The sequence below is a fragment of the Lepisosteus platostomus genome, chromosome 4, assembly GCF_059453375.1.
Source record: "Lepisosteus platostomus isolate fLepPlt1 chromosome 4, fLepPlt1.hap1, whole genome shotgun sequence".
Classification (NCBI taxonomy): Eukaryota; Metazoa; Chordata; class Actinopteri; order Semionotiformes; family Lepisosteidae; genus Lepisosteus; species Lepisosteus platostomus.
The window spans coordinates 33,571,000-33,595,479 of NC_142614.1; the positions used below are offsets into that span (position 1 = coordinate 33,571,000).

The 24,480-nt window shown below is 36.8% G+C and overlaps 2 protein-coding genes across 5 annotated transcripts in view; one reads left to right on the forward strand and one right to left on the reverse strand.

Annotated features, from left to right (window-relative positions):
• uhrf2 (ubiquitin like with PHD and ring finger domains 2) overlaps positions 1–4,144 on the forward strand; it is a 160,906-nt gene extending 156,762 nt beyond the window's left edge. For all 4 annotated transcript variants that reach the window (XM_088629438.1, XM_088629441.1, XM_088629442.1 and 1 more), the window contains one exon: positions 3,051–4,144. In XM_088629438.1, coding sequence (XP_088485564.1) covers positions 3,051–3,197 — 147 coding nt within the window. In that variant the 3' untranslated portion in view covers positions 3,198–4,144. The remainder of the gene's footprint in view (positions 1–3,050) is intronic.
• A 3,477-nt stretch (positions 4,145–7,621) lies between these two features.
• gldc (glycine dehydrogenase (decarboxylating)) overlaps positions 7,622–24,480 on the reverse strand; it is a 53,644-nt gene continuing 36,785 nt past the window's right edge. The window contains exons 17-25 of the mRNA XM_088629437.1: positions 23,232–23,357; positions 22,757–22,906; positions 16,998–17,110; positions 16,084–16,225; positions 15,679–15,790; positions 10,966–11,061; positions 10,332–10,504; positions 9,694–9,774; positions 7,622–8,208 (exon numbers count right to left, since the gene is read on the reverse strand). Coding sequence (XP_088485563.1) covers positions 8,068–8,208; positions 9,694–9,774; positions 10,332–10,504; positions 10,966–11,061; positions 15,679–15,790; positions 16,084–16,225; positions 16,998–17,110; positions 22,757–22,906; positions 23,232–23,357 — 1,134 coding nt within the window. The 3' untranslated portion in view covers positions 7,622–8,067. The remainder of the gene's footprint in view (positions 8,209–9,693; positions 9,775–10,331; positions 10,505–10,965; positions 11,062–15,678; positions 15,791–16,083; positions 16,226–16,997; positions 17,111–22,756; positions 22,907–23,231; positions 23,358–24,480) is intronic.

Here is a 24,480-nt window from a genome sequence, read left to right on the forward strand (position 1 = left end):
ATGCACAAATTGCATTAATCAGGGATTTAACATTTGACATTTGAAACTTAAACTTGAAAAATTAGTTGTGTTAAAATCTAACTTTATTTGAGTACCATCTAAAAAAATACAGTTGACATCAAATTTATTCATACCCTTGATTCAGCATAATGGTAGTAATGTATGTAATGTCAGTGGGAATATTGGCGTCAACAAAAATGTAAGTGTGGATTATGAAAACATGAATATTTGTGAGACTATCAATGCTGGATATTGTAAAAAAAAGTGAGGGAAATTGCAGAACATTAAGATTTTCTTTATATAGTAGTTTAAAGTTATTTACATTGTCAGTAAATTGGTCTATATTTTATTAATTCTTCTTTGCCTTTACGTTTTGGAGTACCATTTGTAGTAGATTTGGAGATTTTGTATTTTTGGTTATCATTCAGCTGGAAGGCTCAATTGCCTGTCTAAAGAATTTTAGATAAAATATCCTAGTATTATCATAGTGTTTATCCTTGTAAAAGTACAATATTTACCCTCTTCCAAATATGTCCCATTTTGTTGAACTAGAAAGCAATAATGAAATTGTTAACAAAATGATACACATATTTAAAGTGAATTTTTTTAATTGAAACTTGAATCTATAAACTAAACCCTTTGTGGGTGAAATAAGTTAAATCTCAAGAAGTCCTGGAAAGGAAATTCAATGCTAAAATATGTTGATTAAATATACCGCTTTTTCCATAATTAGGTCATAAGTGAATTTACTTGTCTAATCCAGTCAAAGTGTGTACTTGGATCTGATAGAAAATCAGCAAGACATGAAAAATGTTGTCCATCAAAAATTCACATTCAACATGACAGAGCTTAACCAAGTTTGCAAAGAAATGGCACAAATAGATTTGTGAGTCACAGCTGTAACTGCTGGCGAAAGGAACTTCCACTAAACTGTGCTATTAGCCTGTGGCGAATATTCATGCAATAAGCATATTTCAGTTTTTATTTTCATTGTGATTTTTGCTGACTTTCAACTTCCTTCACCCATAAAATTCAGTCTGAGCATATTAAATGAAATTAATATTTTAATTAATTTAAATAAATAATTTTAATTTTGAGTTTAATATGTACAGTATACATCATTTGGTAATTCAGCGAAATGGGACATCATTGAAAGGGGTGAAGTTTTATGCAAGGCACTGTACCTCCATACTTCACACAAAGGATAACATGGGCTGGACCTTTCTATGCTGGTCATATTCCTGGTGAAACTAAAATATTGAGAAAAGTTTTATATAGCTGCTTCATGTGGTCTCATTTGAAATCAAAAGTCAAAAATGTTCCTTCCATTTTATGTTGCCATTGAATTCAGATTCATGAGATCAGCCACACATTAGTCTTGGAGACATTGTATCCTGATGATGCCCGAGTTTTTTTTAAATTATCATTTGTTGCTCTTGGCTCTGTATCATCCTTCTAAATTCTATTTCTGACTGACTGGGTAAAACTTTCTTAAGTCCTTTTCCAGGTGGGTGGCAACAATAAGATAAAACTTGAACCTCTTGATAATGGACACCATAGTCAAAACTGGTATTTCTTTTGTTTTTTTTTATACCAATCACTAGTCCTCAACAAGTTATTGAGGTTGGTAATCTTTTATGTTAGATATTCTGGCATTTCTCTGACTTGCCATATGATGACACAGTTCTACTCCATTTTGCTTCTGTATTCAACATCCTTTAATTCTCAGTGCTGATAATGGTAAAAAGCTTTTAGAAACTTTCTGTGGCATTGTGAAACTACCAAATGATAAGATAACATTTTTTCAGCATTTTTAATATATTTTGAGGTTTTGAATAATTTAATATTTCTATTTACAAAAATATATATATATATTTATTTTGAGGAGGGCTGTATGCAGTATCCAATACTGATAGTCTTACAATTTCTAATGCTTTCATTTATTTTTACAACTCATATTTAATATTAGTGATATCCAAAATAATAGAAAGAATGATAATTTAAGCTACATGGCAAAAAATAAAATCGTTCCCTGTGGCAAAGTCTTATTCTTATCAATCCAGGGAAAATTCACATGCAAAGCAACAATTCTGAAAGTTTTCAAACACAAACATCAGGTGACTGTGTGACAAATTTTACAGCAGCAGTGTTTCATGGCAAAAGAAATGGGCTTTGTTTGCATGGAATCCAAGATACCTGAACAATCAGTAGCATGATCAGACATTCTATTGCTTAAATCTAAAATGCTAAATTTGTCAGGCTCACGTTAGGAGCATAAAATAGGATTGAACAGTATTTTGTTATTTTTTCTTTGAATGCCATGGTCATATACTCTTATTAAGATCACCCATTATTGCCTTTGAGCCTCATATTTAGCTAAATTCAAATAAAGAAGGTACAGCGGTGGAAATATGGCTGCTAATTAGTCTACTTTCACAACACTTTGGAATTTAATAATTTTGTGATACGAAGAGCTCACCAGTTAGAATATATGTTACACCTCAGTAATTTATGTGGCTCATGAAATTTCAGTTGTGAAAATATATTAATGTGGTTTTAGGAAATAAAGATTACAACTTTTAATTTTGAGAAGGGGACATTTTCATCTTTATCTATATGTAATAGTAATCGATTACGTTGACAGACGATACACTTGATTTCCTTGGTAAAAAAGAAGAATATGGCACTGCATAATTAATTGTTTTACAGCAGGAATGTACAGTTCTTGTCCTGGAAGCCCATTTTATCTGCAGGCTTTTATTTCACTCAATCAGACCATTTTCGACTAATTTGACATCTTCTCCGAGCTCCTCAGATGCTGCTTCTTTAGACACCTAGAAAACTGGCAAACATGCCTCCAAACCAGACCTGGATTGGGCACCCCTGCTGCAGAAACTATATAAAGAGATGGGTTAGGTTGAAAGTTTGTCACCATCAATAACAATCCTCTAAAAACTATGATTTCACTGTATGAATCTAACCTCTCCATGCTATATGATTTCACCGTATGAATCTAACCTCTCCATGTCCATTCTCTCTTTTTGAACTAGACCTGCCTGCAGAGGTCTTTCCGTGCAGAGGTCTACACCTGTCCAGCCTGCCGTCACGACCTGGGGAAAGATTACATCATGGTTCTCAACAAGATCCTTCAGTCGCTGCTGGACCAGTTCTTCCCGGGCTACAGCAAAGGTCGATGAGACGATCGTGCAAGGCTGTCATTTCTCAACCGACATGGACTGACAGTTCTTAACCCAGCTCTTCAATCACACCGGCCTGCCATTCGTGTACTGAGATGCCAGCAGTGGATTCCACAGCCGTTCAACAGCTCATACCTCCCCACACCTGTATCTTTTGCTCCTGATCGGAGACTGGATTCCACACAACCAACACCATCTATCTCTGAGACCAGTATCCCAGGTAGTAGCTGCCAGTCAAATTCTAAATAAAAAGAAAAACAAGTGCAGCACAAATTTAGCAGGTGCTTGAGATTTCACAACTACCTCAGGGAACAGGAGAAGGTATCGGTTGGGGGTTTCAGTTTTGTTTTTTGGTTCATTGAAGTTCAGCTCCTTGCTGCTTCCAGGTAATGTTAGTGCCCGATCCATAAATGCTTTTTTGTTGTTGTTGCCGTTCTGTTATTTTTTGTTTGCAATGAATACAACAACATTTTAACAGATACAAAATAATGTTTTAATGAGTATATCTTACAAAAACTGTGATGTGCATACCCCTTTTCAGCTATGACTTCATAATTCTGTACTTCTTTTCTGCACCGAATGGCAAGCTAATAGTCTAACTTTTGTGAGCTTCACTGTGTTTTCTTTGTTCTTGTGCCCTACGGTCGACTACTAACAGTTTAGAGATCAAATTGAAGCTTTGCTCTTGCATTAGTGTTGTGTTGTATGTTTTTATTGCACTTACTGAAGAAAAAAAAGTCACGTCTAAATTCCTTTTACTACTAAATATGCCACTTTTATATATTTTAGTTGCATATTATATTTTAATCATTAGTTCCTTTGTATGTGGCAATCTTACCTACAGCAGTCAGCTTGAAGAGGGTTACATTGCTTCATATTGTGATCTGAAATTTTATACATGGTATATTACTTGATATGTACCTATTAAATATTTTGATTCCAGAAAAGCCTGTCTCTTTTATTGGTGACTTTACCCATTCATTCATAAGTGATTTGACTTCTAAAGATCTGAACTGTCATCTTTTCCTTCTGTTGTATATACTAGTAAAGCACAAGTCCAGTATTTAAGGGCCTGTAGGTTTCCCGCTGTATAAACATTTAAACAGTGAACTAATTAGCTGTAGATGAACAATGAGAAAGTTTTTAAAATATCTATTTTTTTAAAGTAATCCAAGAGTTAAAAATATAATTATCTTAGGGTTTTAAACAGAAAGTACAGAAGTATGAAAAGTGAAAATTAAAAACATGAGATTTATTTTGAAAGAATAAAACTAAATTACATGCTGTTATTCACTGCTTCAAAGCCCTAGTTCCTCTCTCCAAACTCACTCACTTTAAACATTGGAAGTTCATAGCCATATTTTAAAATGTACCTTGTATCTTCCTACTCCGTCATTTTCAGTCACTTTCTGCAAGTGTAGTCAGAACTATGTAACAGTTGAATGGATTTCTTTTTCATCTGCTCCCTTTAAAATCCTTAATAGTGCTTATTTTACCCTAAGGTACATTTTTCCTGGTATTCTGATAGGAAATAATCACATGTATTCAACACAGGTGACCTCTAATCAGAGAAACAGTTCTCTAACCAGAGAACTGTTATATGTTTCAAAACAGTCAATACTCATTTTTTTTTTTTGCATCATCTTATGCTGTCATATGATGAAACTGTTGAATGATAACTTTCGACAATCTAATTTCCCATCCATTTTTGAGCTTCACAAAAAAAAATATCCAGTCTCCTACCTGTGTGGAAAACTTAATGCTTACAATGGTTGTTTAAAACAAAAAAATTGCTCCTGTGTGAAGAAACTGTTAGCGACTGTTCAAGACGGACAAAGCCACCCCATCACTGGTGTAGAGTAAAACAAAATGGTTAAAGAATGTTTTTTGTGAGTCACAGAAATAATAATTTAAAGAGTTGAGAGTGGTTTTGTGCTACTAAACACAGTGACGCCCAAAGCCAGAGTACCTGTTCCAGTTTAGTCCATTTCAACTTTAATTGCTGTATTGCTTATTATTGTGTAGATCTTTGCCAGTACTTTTTTTTTTAAGTTACAGGACTGAAGACCACAATTCTTGAAATGAAGTGGATTAACAGGTTGGCTGTTAAAGGATATCTTTAACAGGTCTACCTTTGGCTACCTGGGAAACAGAACTGATCCTTCCACAGTCACAAGGCCTGACATTAGTCATGTTTAATCTGGGCAAAAACCAATCTGTTATTTTACTATGGATTATGCATTTTGCCTACAGCATGCCCCAGGAAAAATAAGGGCCCTTATGAGATATTCAGTTTAATCCCAGTTATGTTTGTATTTAGTGATTCATTGTATGTTGGAAGAAAAAAAAGAACAGATGTAGCAGGATATAAACCAGTAAAAAAACCCACTGTTGACCTGCCTGTTGTCTGTGTGGACTCCCTTTAATCACCGATTGTCAAAAGGACAGTAACAGTTAATGATTTCAGTTGAAACCTGAAGTTTGAGGCTGTTAAAGAGTGCACTATGATGCAAATTAGTGGCTACAGCCTATCACTTTCCCCAGCAAGTCTAATATGGGGTGAGTCCTCTTGTGGCTATTACGAGTATTTATTTGTTCTCTGGAATAATTTATTGTACTGATTTTGTATTTTTTTCATTGTTTAAAAAGTTGATAATGGAAGATCATAAAACAGTGCTTATCTTTTTACTGACTACACAATGTTTCATGAACTAAATATACAATTCAAATGGTAACAGGGCAGCATGCTGTAGGAAGTGGTGTGCTTTTGAATGAGTCAAACTGAGGTCCTGAATTTAACATTAAATATTCCGTGACAATATTTATCACAATGAGAGTATTTTAACCCCTGTATCCAGGCTAAAGTCCACTCCAGTCTTCCACAGTCAGACCTCTATGACTATATGACATATTCTAGATTCTGAAAGCTTTATTAGAAATAAAGAACTCAGGTATCTTGAATCTCTTGAAATACATTTAGTAATAGTTTTAAAGTGGTACTTCTACATGATTCATTCTATGTATGCACATACTGCCCATATTTACAGTTTCTCAGGATAGCAACACTACCAGTTCAACTTAAATGTTCAACACAAATGAGTAACCAAAGAAGACGGATAAGACATGATTCCATAGGATAGGAGTCCATTTTACAGGATCACTTGGAGTATGCATCAACCATATGACAAGGGATTTTTTTCCCCAGACTCTCACAATCCTCTGCTATGGAAGCATCTCCTTTTTTTGGTCACAAATACCCTTAAACTTTACACTTATTTTGCTGGGTCCTTCTGTTGCCTTTCATGATTTTGAATACGTAAGGAAATATTGTTCTTCTTTTGTATTATGTTTTAAAACATTATACTCAATATTTAAAAAATATATCTATAGTAATTGACAACTTAATTGGTTAATTGGCCACAATTTAGGGGGGATTCTGATTCTGATTTAGAGACTCAGGCACAGTTTAGAGACAGTTTTATCCTACTGATGTTGCTTGATGAGGAGCCACTAACATCAGTTAAATGATTTGAAAGAATTAAATCCAAATGCGGTCTTGCATGTACTGGGCCAGTCTATGATTCCCCAGTCTGTGACCAGGAATTAATTTGGTTGCTCCGTGTTAAACTACCTCTAGAACAGCGTCATATTCTTGTAGAATACTGTTTGAAATCAACATTATTCCAAATAGCAGATTGTATTCTTGTAAAATTACTTCCCTTGATTAAAATTCCACTCTCTTAAGGACATATTTAAGAATATTACTTACCTTTTTATTGCTTCCCCATGTTGCCTTATTGAATGAAGTCAACAATCTCCCGCTATTCCTCATGCATTCTTGCTCAATGCTTCCCATTTGAAATTGCATGTAATATGCTGCTCTTGTACACATTAAAATGTAATTTGTCAAGAGTATACTTAGCCCTGAATTTTGTTTAAACCCTTGTGTTGCTTGTGCTGCTGTGGCATTATCAGCAACCCCACCTATTTTTGAGCAGCAACCCCTGTTATTCTTTGTCCACTGCATACATTACCAGGAGCCTAAAGATTCTTTTTTATTCTTTTACAAATGAGTGAAAATATTTTACATTGTTTATATATATTCCAGTAGATTCCACTTCACACTTTCACATTTTGGTCTTTAATGTGGCATTTTATCAAAAGCTGTTGAAATTCCAGTAAGTCATGTACCCTAAAGTGATCTACTGCAGGAGGTACATCAATGAAAATCTAGAGGCTTAGGATGAAACACCTGAATGGAATTCTAAATATAAATCCTTACACGCAATCTTGCCACACAAATTCAGTTTTTAATTCTGAAATGTAATGAAATATGCAAATATGTATGTCATAGGCATTTATTCTTGGTATCCTTTAGAGTTTGCTATCCCGTTAACAATTTTGCATGATCACATAAAAGGCCATCTTTTCAAAACATTTTATTGGAATGCTACAAGCAGTTTAAGCTCTATTTACAAAGAATATTAAAAAATTGTTAAATGAATTATCCCCATAAAAAAATGAATACAATTATTCTTAGAAATGCATTATGTGGTTGAATCACACAATAGTCAACACAGAAGTAAAATTCACCAATATCTAATGACTTGAATGCCAAAAAACTATAACAAGAAAATATGTTACACTGAAATCATTCCTAAAGCAGTAGTTCTTGATCAAATAAAATGTCAAGGCAACTATTCATACAGTATGCAGTAAAAACTTGAGGCACCAAGTGCACATCAATGGAAAATGGCACCAAAGGAAAAAATATAAAGCAAGTCTTGTAAATGCTGAAGAACTCCCACAGTTCCAGAAATGCAGTAAGTTCAAATACTGCAGCTTTTCGGCATCTTATGCAAACAAGTTTTTATGAAGAGACCCTTTTCTCTTCGAATGGCGATTCATAAACTTCCATCGGCGGGCAAGTGCAGACTAAGTGCTGGTCACCGTAAATATCATCTATCCGAGCAATTGTTGGCCAAAACTTGGACTCTGGTTTCACAAATGGCTGGAAAAGAATGTTTAATATTCTCCTTAATATGTTTTGTAAGGCTGGGGAATTTTAAAGAACACAGGCTCAAATATAAGCCCAATAAACCATAAACAAGAGCTAGTGTGTTCTCACATGTTAATTTGAAAAACACAACACAAACACCAAATATCAGCATGAGGAAGATTGAAAAAGATAAGTATTATAAAATTGCATACTTCATTCTAGTTCTGAGGTCAGAACCTTAGGGGAGCAGAGTGCTGCGATGCTGTTTTTTTAAAGACTTAACATTACTTGTATACATTTATGGGTACCATTAACATAATCCCCTGGTCCCTCCACTAGGTCCCTCTTTTCTGACTGCCCCATCATCTTATATTGCAGACTACCTAATCTGCGTAACCTTCTTGTTCACAGCTCCCTTGACAGCTCTCAGCAATCATCCACACCAGGCACTTTCCCCTGCAACAGAACTCGCTGCATCACTTGCAAGTACATATCTAACACCACACTCATTCAAGGCCCCTCAGGACAATTCTGGATCACCCAGATGGCATCTTGTACCTCCAGCAACCTCATTTAATGTATCTCTTGCAGGAAATGCCCAGCCATCTACGTTGGGGAAACTGGAAGGAGACTAGGAGACACTGATTACACTGATCTCTCCATCTGCGTTCTCAAAGAAGGGTTTCTTAACTCAACAAAATGTTTTAGTGCCCAATTATTAAGCTCAAATGTAAGACAGTCTTGATCACATTTCAATATAATTTTGGAACCATGATTTGCACATGGGATCATTACCAGTGCCAACACAGCCAAGGCATGGATTCATTAACATTTTCTTGTAAAGTAATTTTGATGATGGCATAAAGTGCTTTAGTGTCCTGTATTTGTATGCTGGTAACAGTTCAGTATTTATCACATACAATACACATGCTTTTCATAGTGTCTAGTAATGATAGATATTATTATACAGTACAGCAATGAAGATGCCTTCAATTTTTTCCATGGGGGACAATGTCATTTGATGTATACAGTATACTCATTTTCCCTGCCTCACATGGGCTGGACTCTTGATCTTAAATCTATATCTACTGTATCAACACTTGAATAATGATGCCTCCTCATGATTGCTGCAAGATGCAGAAGGCAAGAGTTGAATGTCCAATGGTTCTAATAAAAAGCCTTTCAAAAGACCATGTTAGCTCATGACTGGATACCTTCTTTTACTCTGCAGTAACTGATTAAGTGCAAACATGTTTTATTATGTTACTCTTATTTAAAATCTCCCTTAGCACACGCCACTCCCTCAAGAGCTACTGTAGCACAATGACTGCATCAGTATATACAGTAGGCTGCAAAGGCACAAGTAGAGGTTAATTTAAAAATAAAATAGTAACTAGAAAAGCACATTTTGGCTCTTGAGTCTTCTGAAAGTATAGTTTCTCCAGTTTATCCAAATTAGGGCCATAGCATTTCAATTACAGACAGAGAGGTACTTACCAGTGGAAATGCAGCAACCTCTCTGGAGTAGGGTCTGTCCCAATTAGAAGAGGCAATGCAGGCCAGAGTGTGAGGTGCCATCTAGAATGAAAACTCATGTTAAGCTACAGTGCAGAGTAGAAATGGCACCTGCTCACAAATTCCACATATTCTACAACCACACAAGTTACAACCTCTCTCTTCAACTTTATTACAACTTTATTCAGCTTCATTTTTTTCTGGCTGGTCAGCACTATAGTTTATAGTTTGGGACTATACCCATGTGGATACTATTGTGAAGTTAATCAGTTCCAACTACTAACTTGTGAAGCAGATTCCAGATAAGGAACAAAGACATGTGTGTACAACTTTAAATTCCTTATATGGTTTTATTATGGCAAACAATATGCCATCTAGTAATGGTCCAGACTAGAAGTTCTTCCAATTACCAAATATTCATTAGACTAATATTTGAGACCTGTAACTCCCCATTCTTTCCATTAATGTTTTTTGTTCCTAGAAAAAATATTTTGGGTTCAGATTAAAGTGCTTATTTCTGGTCATAATCTTTTTTTTTTAACTAAAAAAAAAGTAACCATAACTCACAAAAAATGTCAGTGGGTTTAAAAAATATGTTCAATATCCAAATAATTACAGACCTTTAGAGGATTAATTCGGGAGTCCATCCTTCCCTCTTCAATCTCAGCAATTTCATGTCTGATGCTGATCATGGCATCACAGAACCTGTCTAACTCAGCCTTGTCCTCTGACTCAGTGGGCTCAATCATCAGAGTGCCAGACACTGGCCATGACATTGTGGGAGCATGGAAACCTGCATGAAAGAAGGATCTGAGAGTTAGGACTGAAATGAGAATTCATTACCTCCCAACACGGTTCATTAGCATCACATGCACAGTGTGTGCAGAATCATGCCCCTTCTTGAATGTCCACACAATGTTTGACAGTCGCAGTAGTTTAAAGATGTTACACAGTTGTATATTACACCGTATACTGATATTAAGGTACCACACACTGCAATGATCCAAAGTCAAGAAAATAAGTATATTAAAAGAATTCAGGCCAAGCGTGGCATTTTCTTGTCCAGGATGTCAAAGATAAAAATGGTTAAAACGTTTTTTTATAGGGTTTGTCGTTTTTTTAAGTCATAAAAAAATACATTGTCACCATTAGTTTCACTAGGATTAAGTACAATTTTAGAGTTATTGAAAGTTAATTTTTATTTTATATATGTGTGAACAGCAAGCCCCTGCTCAGCAGCTGTCATCATCATACCATAATCCTGCAGCCTCTTTGCCACATCCACAGCTTCAATGTTGGCTGATTTTTTGAATGGTCTCACATCAAGGATGAACTCGTGAGCCACACAACCTACCAAGAAAGAATGCAGTTTTGAGCTTGGGAACATTATCTTTACTGAAATGAAATACAAATTGAAATGCAAACATTAAAAGACTCCAACTCAACACAATCTGCAATAAAGAAAAGTGACGCAAATAATGTGAAGAGATGAAATTAGTTTGTTCTGAAAAGTCAATACACTGTAGAATATTAAGACAAAGTATGGCATATTTTCATAGTACTAATTTTACTTTAAAGTATTAATTATTTTCCTAGTATTAATTTGATCTTATTTCAGAAACCTTTCAAATACGCATATTTAACATGGGGAAAAAGGTTCAAACAGTAAAGGTCCACAGTCCGAAGACACAACATAACAGACCTGCAATCCAAACATCTTGATTTTGAGCCTGGATTATGTTGCTAGCCAACTGTGACAGCAAGCTCCCATTAGGTGGTGTGTAATTGAGTTAGTGCCACCCAGGGCATGGCTAGGATTAGTTCGCCAAGGATTCCTAGGTGCCTGCTGACTCATAGTGAAGTTGATGGATGATGTACCTTCCTTTCAATAGGAGTTCCCTCTTATGAGTTTGCAGCATGTAAATATTAATGTCTCCATAGATGACTGATAAGGGGAGCTTTTAATTCTCCCCGTGTGGATACCTGGGTCATTGCTGTGAGCCGAGATAAACAGAGGCAAGTGGCTATGCCAAAGTGGGTTATTCTATATTAAAACAAAGTACAGTCATGCTTGAAAGTTTGTGGTAATTATTTTAGATATTATAGAGATATTTTATATGACCCTGAACTCTTAATGAATATATAGTATGAATGTCCTAAATAAAGTCTTCCCACACATAAAAAGGGATTTGAACTAAGAGATTATCAGACTGTGATATTTAACAAATCACCAGATATTCTTGTGTGCAAACGTAAATTAACCCTTTTCAGTCAATAACTTTTGGTACCTCCTTTAGCAGCAATAACTTCACACAGCGGCCTCCTATAGACAGATAATTGGTTCTGACATCTTGCTGGAGGGATTTGTTTCCACTCCTCTTTACAAACTTCCGCTAGCTCTGTGAGGTTTGAAGGATGTCTTGCATTAACAGCTCTCTTCAGGTCCTGCCACAGCATTTCAATAGGATTCAGGTCAGGGCTTTGGCTTGGCCATTTCAGGACACAGAGCCTCTTCTTCCTAACCCATTCTTTAGTGGACTTACTTGAATGTTTAGGATTGTTGCCTTGTTGAAACATCCACTTTGTGCCCAGCTTGAGTTTTCTAACTGATGACCTGACATTTTTCTCAAGAACTCCTTGATATTTCTCAGAATTTATGATTCCCTCAATGATGTCAAGTTGCCCAGGGCCAGAGTAAGAAAAACAGCCCCATACAAGGACACTGCCACCACCATGCTTGACAGTAGGGAAAAGGTTTTGTTGGTGGTAGGTTGTGTTGGCTCTTCGCCAAACACGGGACCTCTTGTTTTGCCCAGATAGTTCAATTTTGGACTCATCTGTCCAGAGAACAGACTTCCAGAACTCTTCAGGCTTGTCCAGGTGGTCTCTGGCAAACTTCAGATGGGCAGCTTTGTTCTTTTTTGACAGAAGAGGCTAATTCCTGGCGACCCTTCCATAGATGGCATTTCTGTTCGGGGTTCTTCTTATTGTTGATCTTTGCACCTCTACTCCAGAGGCAGCTAGGGAGGCTTGTAGATACAGTGCCTTGCGAAAGTATTCGGCCCCCTTGAACTTTTCAACCTTTTGCCACATTTCAGGCTTCAAACATAAAGATATAAATTTTTTATTTTATGTGAAGAATCACCAACAAGTGGGACACAATTGTGAAGTGGAACGAAATCTATTGGATTTTTGAAACTTTTTTAACTAATAAAAAAATGAAAAGTGGGGCGTGCAAAATTATTCGGCCCCCTTGCGTTAATACTTTGTAGAGCCACCTTTTGCTGCGATTACAGCTGCAAGTCGCTTGGGGTATGTCTCTATCAGTTTTGCACATCGAGAGACTGAAATTCTTGCCCATTCTTCCTTGCAAAACAGCTCGAGCTCAGTGAGGTTGGATGGAGAGCGTTTGTGAACAGCAGTTTTCAGCTCTTTCCACAGATTCTCGATTGGATTCAGGTCTGGACTTTGACTTGGCCATTCAAACACCTGGATACGTTTATTTGTGAACCATTCCTTTGTAGATTTTGCTGTATGTTTGGGATCATTGTCTTGTTGGAAGATAAATCTCCGTCCCAGTTTCAGGTCTTTTGCAGACTCCAACAGGTTTTCATCCAGAATGGTCCTGTATTTGGCTGCATCCATCTTCCCCTCAATTTTAACCATCTTCCCTGTCCCTGCTGAAGAAAAGCAGGCCCAAACCATGATGCTGCCACCACCATGTTTGACAGTGGGGATGGTGTGTTGAGGGTGATGAGCTGTGTTGCTTTTACGCCAAACATATCGTTTTGCATTGTGGCCAAAAAGTTCGATTTTGGTTTCATCTGACCAGAGCACCTTCTTCCACATGTTTGGGGTGTCTCCCAGGTGGCTTGTGGCAAACTTTAGACGAGACTTTTTATGGATATCTTTGAGAAATGGCTTTCTTCTTGCCACTCTTCCATAAAGGCCAGATTTGTGCAGTGTAAGACTGATTGTTGTCCTATGGACAGACTCTCCCACCTCAGCTGTAGTTCTCTGCAGTTCATCCAGAGTGATCATGGGCCTCTTGGCTGCATCTCTGATCAGTCTTCTCCTTGTCTGAGCTGAAAGTTTAGAGGGACGGCCAGGTCTTGGTAGATTTGCAGTGGTCTGATACTCCTTCCATTTCAAGATGATCGCTTGCACAGTGCTCCTTGGGATGTTTGAAGCTTGGGAAATCTTTTTGTATCCAAATCCGGCTTTAAACTTCTCCACAACAGTATTACGGACCTGCCTGGTGTGTTCCTTGGTCTTCATGATGCTCTCTGCGCTTTCAACAGAACCTTGAGACTATCACAGAGCAGGTGCATTTATACAGAGACTTGATTACACACAGGTGGATTCTATTTATCACCATCAGTCATTTAGGACAACATTGGATCATTCAGAGATCCTCGCTGAACTTCTGGAGTGAGTTTGCTGCACTGAAAGTAAAGGGGCCGAATAATTTTGCACGCCCCACTTTTCATTTTTTTATTAGTTAAAAAAGTTTCAAAAATCCAATAGATTTCGTTCCACTTCACAATTGTGTCCCACTTGTTGGTGATTCTTCACATAAAATAAAAAATTTATATCTTTATGTTTGAAGCCTGAAATGTGGCAAAAGGTTGAAAAGTTCAAGGGGGCCGAATACTTTCGCAAGGCACTGTATCTGCATGTTATTTTAGGATTACCTTTTACCTCTTTTATTATTCTCCTTGTGGGTGAAATTGTAGGAGGACATCAATTTCTTGGCAGGGATGCCATTGTTTTAAATCCCCCTTCACCTGTATACAATTTGCCTAACAGTGGATTTATGGAGTCCAAATCTTTTTGAAATGGTTTGATAACCTTGTCCAGACTGATGAGCATCCACTACTTTTCCTCAGTTCCGCTGATGTTTCCTTAGATTTAAGCATGATGCTAGACTCGTAGGAAGAGTAACTGACCTGCTTTATTGCAATTATTTGTTTGCTCCTAACACATTTCAGATCTAAAATTTAATTGGTTATCTTGGTTAATTTATCAACACTCTGTCATTGACCCACCTGATCCTGCTTTACATTGATGTAAGTCATAGAACTAAGGGTTCACTTATTTTTGCACCTGCACAATTTCTGTATACTGTGTGTATTATGTTGCTGCATGGACATTTTCTTTAAAAACACTCAAATTGGTGAATAATTATACTTTATTTCAATTAGGAAGTTACAAATTCTGATAAAATCGCATTTTGTGGTTAAAAAAACAAAATAATCTTAAATTATGCAATGGATTCACATATTTTTAAGCATGACTGTATATAATAAAAATGGACTGCAGATTCTGTATTTATGAATAATTCTTTAGTAAGGACCCATCACACAGAGATTAAAAACTATCTACAAATTTGAAAAAAGGATTAACTGCATTCAGGATCTTAATTCTTTGAAGTACATTTTTGTGCATCCCTAGCACTAGAAAAGAAGAATTACAAGGTGGCAGAATAACATTTAAAATTCCTAACAAGTAGCACTTCCTGAGATTATAAAAATTGAAGCTTTCATATATTTGCATTATCAATTAAAAATTTTATGTTGCAAACTCAATAGAGTAACTGCAATACTGTTGACCTCTTTCTTCCATCTTGGCCACTGAGCTCTGTCTCTTTCAAAATTATCATTGGCTCAATGTTGGCATCTCTAACCAGTTTCCTCCTTGCCTGCTGCTCAGTTTGGAGGGACAGCAATATCTAGGTAATTCTGTTGTGATATTATACACTTTTCATTTCCTAATGATCAGTTTTACTGTGCTCAAAGGGGTTTTTTTATACCCTTCTCCTGATCTGTCTTCACATGTGTCTTCAAGAATTGCTTTATTTCTCAGAAAGATTAAAAATCTATTTTTGGGAGGGAGGAATCTTACAGAAATCGGTTCTCAATAGTGTTTTTGAAATTGTTATGGAAGAGACATTAAGATGGTGCTTACCTCTTTTACCCCTGAAAAGCACTTTGTAGTGGTTCTCAAGCCTCTTTGACATGTAGTTTGCATTTAGTATGGCAATTTCTGTGGCATGTTTCAGTCCTTTAGCTCCCATCATCTATATTTCAGGAAGAAAAATATGCAGGCAGTGGTACAATTTTTATTATCTTTAACAGTTCATGTGAGCATTAAAAGAAAATACTACTCAGTTATTCAGGACTTACTAAAAAACAAAGATCCATTCCAGTATACTTTAAACAAAACATTTTTGTTGAACAACTGTTGCTGAAATGATTATTGGGGCAGATGCCAGTGTATGGAGACCTGTTTAGATGCTTATCTTTTTGGACCATAATCCTGTATAATTTAAATTCTAGCATGGTGCTTTCTTTGAAAAAGAAATTAATTTACCTTAATATATGCCCAGGAAATGGGCAAAATTGCACTTGAACCCCAAGGTGCAGCACTGATGGTGCCAAGAGATTGAGCAGTATTGTCAGACTGGAGAGAAACAACCGGGTGACTGGGTAGGTACGGAGCAAGGTGTTTCTTTCTGAAAAGCACAAATTCAATGCAATTCTCAATATGAAATGATTAACTAAAAAGGGGAAGTATTTCCCTACCTATCACACTGTCATTTTACTAGTGGTTTAGTAAATTAATCCTAGGATTTCACCTTAATCCATAATTAATCATCTTAATTATCCTAAAATACATATCTTCAGTAAAAGGTTTGATCATCCTCTGTCACTAAAAACTTTGGTGTGGGATCCAAGATTTAGATAAAATTCAAGACAGGGCAAAAGCCTGGAAGATGGGTTTTAAATGTAAACAAGTGGAGGGTTGTTTGTGCAGGTTGGAAAAACAAACTTTTAATACAAAATTGAAAATGCTAAGCTAATAGAGGTTACTTATGAAAAATATTTATCTTAACGCACCTTTTCCATCTTCAGAAACAATGTGGTGAAATAATTAAAAGGGCAAACAGGCAACATGTTAGACAACATGTAATTTAGGAAAATATATGATGAAAAGCAAAGATTCAAAATCAATTACACCTGAAGAAGGCTCCACGGCCAGAACACTGTTTTTTTTTCTTCTCTTTTCTTGTTCAATTCAAGCAATTTGAATTAACCTTTAATTTGAGAGCTGGGATAGTATGGAAATGAGCCTAAAGTAGTTGAATGTGAATCAGCACATTTTCAAAACAATGAAAATTATGTTTCATAATGTATACAGTTGCACAAGCAAAATGGATATGAAAACAAGTGGAGAGGTAGTTGCACTAATATGCTTAAACCCCACAAAGGCAACCAGATACTCACACTCCGATGGGACCCATGCCTGGGCCTCCCCCACCATGAGGAATACAAAAGGTTTTGTGAAGGTTTAAGTGAGAGACGTCCGAGCCATAGTCTCCCGGGCGACACAGGCCCACCTGCCACAGGAAACACAAGAAATGGAGACACTTCACCTCAAAGAAATAGGGCAGAGGTTCAGATGTGCATAGTAAAAGCATGGTACAGTATCTGCAGTGGTTTCACTGACCATTGACAAAAATCACTAATTTCTATAACTATGTCAGGAATATATATGTAAAAGATAAGAACAGAACAGGATTACTTTTATGATACTGAACTTAAGCAGCCCTGTCTCTTGACAATACAGTAAATTGCAGTACAATACAACTCTGAACTAATGAAATTACAAGTTCTATTTCACGAACTTCTACTAAAGAAGAAATTTGAAATATTTCTGCCTGACGTGGGGTTACAGGACATATGAAAGAGAAAACAGAAGATGTACATTCTGAATCCTAGGCAATATCAGTGAATAGGATCAGTGAATTACTAAACATACATAAAACGTTGCTTGTTTTCTATACATTCTCACAAGTAATAATGTGTTGAATCAAATTACAGAAGATTCACTATTAAACATCTCCTGTAATTGTCATGACCTAAATTTTCATTTATGAAATAATGTAGTTTGGGAATGGTTTGGTGTTTGATCAGGTCTGATGCTTGAGTACAACTCTGCTGTAGTTGTTCAGAGAATAATCTTTATACTTCCTGAAATGTTAAGTTAGAGGGATAAAGGAGAAAGATTCCAGCCTTGTCTTTTGACCAGTAGCTGGTCTAAAATGAATCTCCTCTCCACTGACAGTTTTCCACTTAGTAGATCACTTTTTGTGAATAGGTTCATAGTTCAAAATGACCTTATTTATTGTGCCACAAACAGTCCAAAAACCGTGTCAGCAGTGCACTGTAAATGAAGTATATTCTGTTTTAGGGATTTTCTGCTTTATGACTGAATATACAACAGAACTTGTGTCTGGTGTTACTGTTTATATTTAACTTGTACAATGTCTACACACCATCAAAACAAATCTGACTTGTCTGAAATGTCTAAGTGCAAAACAAAGACAAGTACAACACTTGAAATACTTTCTCCTTCATTTTGCCTGCTGTTCCATGTATTATGCTCACACCATTGTTACGCTACCACATGCAGAAAACCAATTCCCAAATCAAAAACTTTTTCATAAATAAAATTTACTAAGATTTCAACACTTTAGTTAAGCATATGGTATGTTAAGAAACCAATGTACAAATGTATTAATTTATTAAAAAGAGCTACTTTTAAAAAGATCATTTACTTTAATTTAACCTTTGCTATAAATTCAAGATTATTAATTAAAATTATTTATTTTTCATGTTTTGCTATGTGAATGAGAAATAAAGATTGTACTGTCACTCCATTTTTGGTCTGTGATTTTCACTGCATTTGGACAAAACATTCAACATTTCAATGAGAAACTGGAAGATGCATCATATTCCCAGAATGGCAATCCATTTATTGTAATGAGTTCTGAATATATCAAAGCTAAATTTCTCCTTCTTGTTGCTCATGACATTGCTTGTTTCAGAGTTGGTTCGCATAGATAGATACTTTATTGATCCCATGAGGGAAATTGCAGTGCAACAGCAGCTTAAAACAGACAACACAGCCACAGTGTAATGAATGATATAATAATAATAATAATAATAATAATAATAATACAATCAGTACAGTGAGGGGTGCACTAAAAGAGTTACTCACAGTCCAGGACACGCAAAGAACAAACTAGAACAGTACGCAGAAAAATTGTATTGCACATATGAGTATTAATATAGATGTAAATATAGATATAAATCTAAATGTATTGCACAGGTCCCTGGCATATATTGCACAAAAAACGGTTGTAAACGGGAAAAGAAAAAGAACAGATGTAGCAGTTTACTGTTCAGTCCAGAAACAGGTCACTGTCAATGTTGCCTCTGCCCAGACGCAAGGTGGATGCGTTGTACAGTCTTATGGCAGAAGGCAAGAATGACCTCCTGTTGCGCTCCCTGTCGCACCGTGGATGAATCATTCTATTGCTGAACGTGCTCTTCATTTCTACAAGCCTGTCATAGAGGGGATGGGAGACTTTGTCCATGATGGCCTATAGTTTGGACACCATTCTCCTCTCAGCCACTACCTCCAAGGGGTCCAGGTCAGACCCAATGACAGAGCTTGCTCTCCTGATGAGCTTGTTCAGCCTTTTAGAATCCACTGCTCTAATCCCAGGGCCCCATCATACCACTGCGTAGAAAATGGTGCTCGCTACCCCCGACTGATAGAACATATGTAGCATCTTACTACATACATTGAAGGACCTGAGCCTCCTCAAGAAGTAAAGTCGGCTCTGCCCCTTCTTATAAATGGCCTCGGTGTTCTTAGACCATTCCAGTCTATCGTCGATGTGCAAATAGCTACATAGAGCCAGAGAGTTATTTAATACAATGTTGAAATATTTCCCAGAGAGACCGCAAATTAAAGCACATGTTCTATGCACTTCTAAAAAACAATCACGTAGGACTTCTTCCATTGCTTCTGTTTCTTTGTTATCTCTGCTCTCCTCTTTTGTTTTATTTTTAAAATATAGTGGTCAGGTAAGCTTGAATGGTGAAATTCAAGAATTTTCTGCTTCATTAGTGGTCAGTCATCTGGTGTGGTGTCTCCACCGAATTGTGGACTGCTTATCAGACAACCTAATCATTGCCAACACAGCTTGAGGGTAAACAGATCTTATCTCCCTTTATCTAACAATTCCAATAATTCCAATGCCAGAGTAACTCTCCCTTCCTTAGATAAGGGGTGTTGAAAATAAATGAGTCTGTATAAAAACAAACATTGTGAAAGATGATTTAATCTTTGCAAGAAAATGAAAAATAAATGCCCGGGGTGCGAGTTTAATCTGACACATGCATACACTTTAATGGCCTTCAGGGGGTCTCCATTACATGACACCTATTTAGAAAAAAGGGTTTGTTGAAAAAGATACATGTACCTCCCTTTTGTAAGTTTGACACTACTGCAAAGAGAATGTTCCCCCTAAGCATGTTTATCATCAGGATTTTAACACTCAAGCACACATTCAATACAAATTACATTCTGGGTCAGCAGAGGTCAGGACTGTGGTAGGGCAATATTCGGGCTTTTCCAAAACTAAAGTGTGTATTAAATTAATTAAGTTTTTCTTGGCTCGACTTTAAAGTTGAAACACACTTCAGTAATGCATTTTGTTAGCGTATGTTTAAATTGTAAAATTGTTAGCAAATTTTAAATTGTAAACTTTTGTAGAGTTCATGGGTTGTTTTCTGGGATTAATCATTTGTTATGTAACTTGACAAGAGACAATCATGTCAAGAGACAGTCCGCCATTGTTTTAAATTGTCTTTCAGAGATCACTTCATCTGAGAGCTTCCTCTTTCCCTGGAAAACAGCATCAAGAACTTCCATACTCAGTGGTGAGGCCATTAAGCACAATTTCTGTACAGTGATGTCCACTATACATCAGATGAAGTAATGTAAAGTACAACCATTAAAAATGAAATTACCAATTATTTTTCAATTATTCCTAACTGTGACAACTGTAAATGACATTACAGAAAAGGATTACATGCTGGGGTCCTGTCCTGGTTTTAGATATATATTGGTGTAATAACTACCAATTTATCTTTTTATGGTAGGTTGAAAACTAAATGAAACAATTTTTTTACTGAAACTAAATTATTCAACACAATTATTTGGGAAGATAAAAAGCATAGAGTTAATATTGCTAAACTTCAGTGTTGAAGAGGGTGTGCTCGGTTTACTTAAACCTAACTGGTATAGCTCAGCTTGTTAGTTGTGACAATTCTTGTACTGGTTTCAGCCAACCACTTCTGTTACACAAGTAAAGCAGAACTAGTATAGCCTTATGCACTTAAATAGATACTAATATACAAAACACCAAGTACTCTGAAGAAGAATTCAATGTTCAATAATGCCTCATGTCTTTTAAAGTAGATATAATACTGTGGCTGGATACAGCCGCACGGGTGGCGATTTGTCAGAACCAAGGCGCAAAAGACCGGAGAGTGGAAAGTGAAAGGTGATTATGAGAATGAATTACTGGCCAGTGGGGCTAATCAGCCCAGGTCTGTCACTAACGGGCAAAACATCGATCCCAGGAGAGGCTGGAGAGGCTTTTTGCTGCAACCCTGGCAAAAAGAAAGGCTGCTGAATACAGCCTGTTGGAAAGGGCAAGACCCATAAAAAAGGAACCGAACGGGCCAGGTGCAGATCAGCAAACTCGAGGGTTGAGGGAGTGACCAATGAAAAGAGAAACTGAAAATTAAAGGTGCTGGCTAGAGTATAGACTGCTGCCTCAGGTGATTTGGGGCGCGGGCTAAGAGCTGGAGCCGCTGTGTCAGGTGATTCCGAGACATGGCTGGGGCACTGGCCACGCTGGAGGAGAGGCTGGAGTGCAGAGCAAAGACTGGAAGCCGGGATGCTGCCACACAGAATCCGTCGGTTAGAAAACAGGGAGTCTCATGTATGGGAGGAACCGAACTGCGAGCTTCCTGGGAAAGGAGCCATACGGGTAGAAGGGCAGACTTGAAGTTGCTGAAACTGCTGTGCTGAGCGAAGGCTGGCTGTGTGCGCCAGGTGACGCTGGAACAGAGAAACCAAATAGCAAGCGTCCAGAAAACAAATACAGGGAGGCTCAGGCACGGAGAGACCGAACAGTGAACATCCTGAAAAAGGAAAAGCTGCGCAGAGTAAAGTGCGGGCTTCAGAAAAAAAAAATGCCACTGAGCCTGTGGGTCAGAAAAAATGAGAGAGGCTTGGGTATGGAGAAACTGAATAACAAGCACCCTGAAAAGAGAAAGAGAAAAATAAAAGGGAGACTCAGGTACAAGGAAACCAAACAGCGAGCCTCATAAAAAAATGGGCTTCAGGGCAGTCATGGGGCTGCAACATAAATGCAGACAAGACTGTCTAGCTCAGCAAACACAAATGTGGAGTGAGACAGAAGTGCAAGTGAAAGGGTGCTTGTGGGGAAAAGATGACAAAGTGCCATCAAAGCGGTGCCTCAGCTTTATATAGAAAAGCGGGAATTTAATAATGAGCTAATTAACACGGATCACGAAAACGTTAATATGAAAATCTTAAATTACTTAGTTACTTTTCTGATTGTAAACTGCTCCCTAAAACGAATTAAAACTAATTTTATCCGTTTTAGTTGTAGCCCAAAATATCTTTGTCCATTGCACGATATGGATTCTACGTTGTTCGTCCTTCGGAATGTGGAGATTTTCATTCAAAATGAAAGGCAAAGTATAATTTTCATAAACTCATACTGCAGATGAAATAGCAAACATGGCTAAAGGGGAGTCCCCATTACCTGTAAAGCACTATGAGTGGAGTGTCCAGAAAAGTGCTATATAAGTGTAAGCAATTATTATTATTTCAAAATAAACAAAGCTTATCATTTAACCTTACAAAAAAATATTTGCATATTGTTATAAATTATAAAATTGTAAGACTCTGCTATTTACATAAAACTAAGAACTGACTTTTTCTTTATATAGGTAACTCCTGTAACAAATACTCAAAACAGTAAGAGTATAAGATCCACCAGGTGTTCTGGGTGAGGTACAGCCGGCCCCAAAGTATAGTTATTATCTTAACAGTATGGTAACTGGCATATTGAGTTTGTAGCATTTCTCACCTGAGCATTCATATTAGCACCATCTAAGTAAACCTGGCCTCCATGCTTGTGAATCAGCTCACAGACGTCACGGACATTCTCTTCAAAAACACCATTGGTGGAAGGGTAGGTAATCATAATGGCTGCTAGATTTTCCTTGTGTTTGTCCACCTAAGAATAAAGTCAATATAAACAGTTAGCTCACACATTTCAGGGCTGACGGTTACACACTTAAATAGTCTGCATATAATCAATCTTATAATTCCCTATAATCCCAACCATAAAGTAAATTTAAATCACAGACACAGTTTTGGGGGTTCAGGACAAAAGGAAAAGGTAAATCCTAACCAACAGGTATACTTATTGTTCTTAGGATCAGGATACAAATATCAGATTTATTAGTGAAATAAAAAGTATTCATGCCTAAAGAAAAGCTTTCCCATCAAACATATAAAAGCAGGATAAAACAGCAGCAAAACAGGAAGTGGACACCTACCATGGCCTTCAAGTGTGCCACATCAATGCTTCCGTCCCTCTCCACCTCTACCGACTGGATTTTCATTCCTGCCATCTGGGCACTGGCAGGGTTTGTGCCATGGGCCGATTTCGGGATGAGGCAAACCTTTGAAAATGAGAGAAAGTTTCCATGTTTTCTACACAACATACTAAAAATGTTTCCCAAGTTCATGGGCAAGTAATTATTACTGGTTATTATTCAGTACACCTATTGTAATAGATGGGCAAGTCATTTGTGAATCATTTACATTTGCTAATTTAAGTGAACATAAGGAGACGACCTTCAATTTTAAAAAAGAAAATGCAATGCAACTACTTGGTAAGACTAAAAGCAATCTTAAACATAACATGAACAGATCACTATCAGTAATGTACTTCAAATTATCAATAACACAACTGGATTGCAAGACCAGTGAGGGCACTGATAATGTTCTGTGTAAGACAAGGTCAACTGATTGCTTTTTTTCCTTTTAAAGAGAAATGAGAAATGTCTGCCACCAGGTGGCACCTTGCTGGATCTCAAAAATCACCAAATATGGAATTTTATACAAGATATTCAAGGCAAGCGCTCTCTAGTCATCATAATGACTTGGAGGTTTTCTGTTTGCTGAAAATCAGTATGTTGGACTCTAGATTTGTACTAGTTCAGTAACTTGAGGGACTCTATCTCAAAGAGACTGGAGTACTTATAAGGTAAACCCCCCAAAAAGCATGAGAAACTACCTTGTAAGAGAATACAAAATTTGTGCTGTGAAAAGTGAAGACACTTATCCTCACAAGCTATTCTCTGTATTATTATTTTTCTTTCTATTCACATTTACAAAAGACCCAAACATCACCAAAAAATGGTTTAGGAAATGAATAGGAAATGAAGTTTAAGCACATGGCTTTCTGCTGAACAGCTCTGCACTATTAAAAGAAAACAGAATATACTTTCATTAATGTTGAGGTTTTAAAGTACTACAGCATAATATAGTCCCTGTCCTAACAGAAACAGGAGAACCATGTGTTCCTCTTTTTGGAACTATTCAAAAGTTACAATTAGTGGAACGGCTTTAACGTTTTAGAAATGAGTCAAGAACATGGTCCCATTACGACAATTAAAAAGCAAAGGAAAGTGAAATTTCAATAAATCCATCTAACTTATTCCTTAACTTAGTGATCCAAGACATCATGCATCATGCAATGACCTATAATAGGGCATGTATTTTTTTCCCCCAAGGGATTTT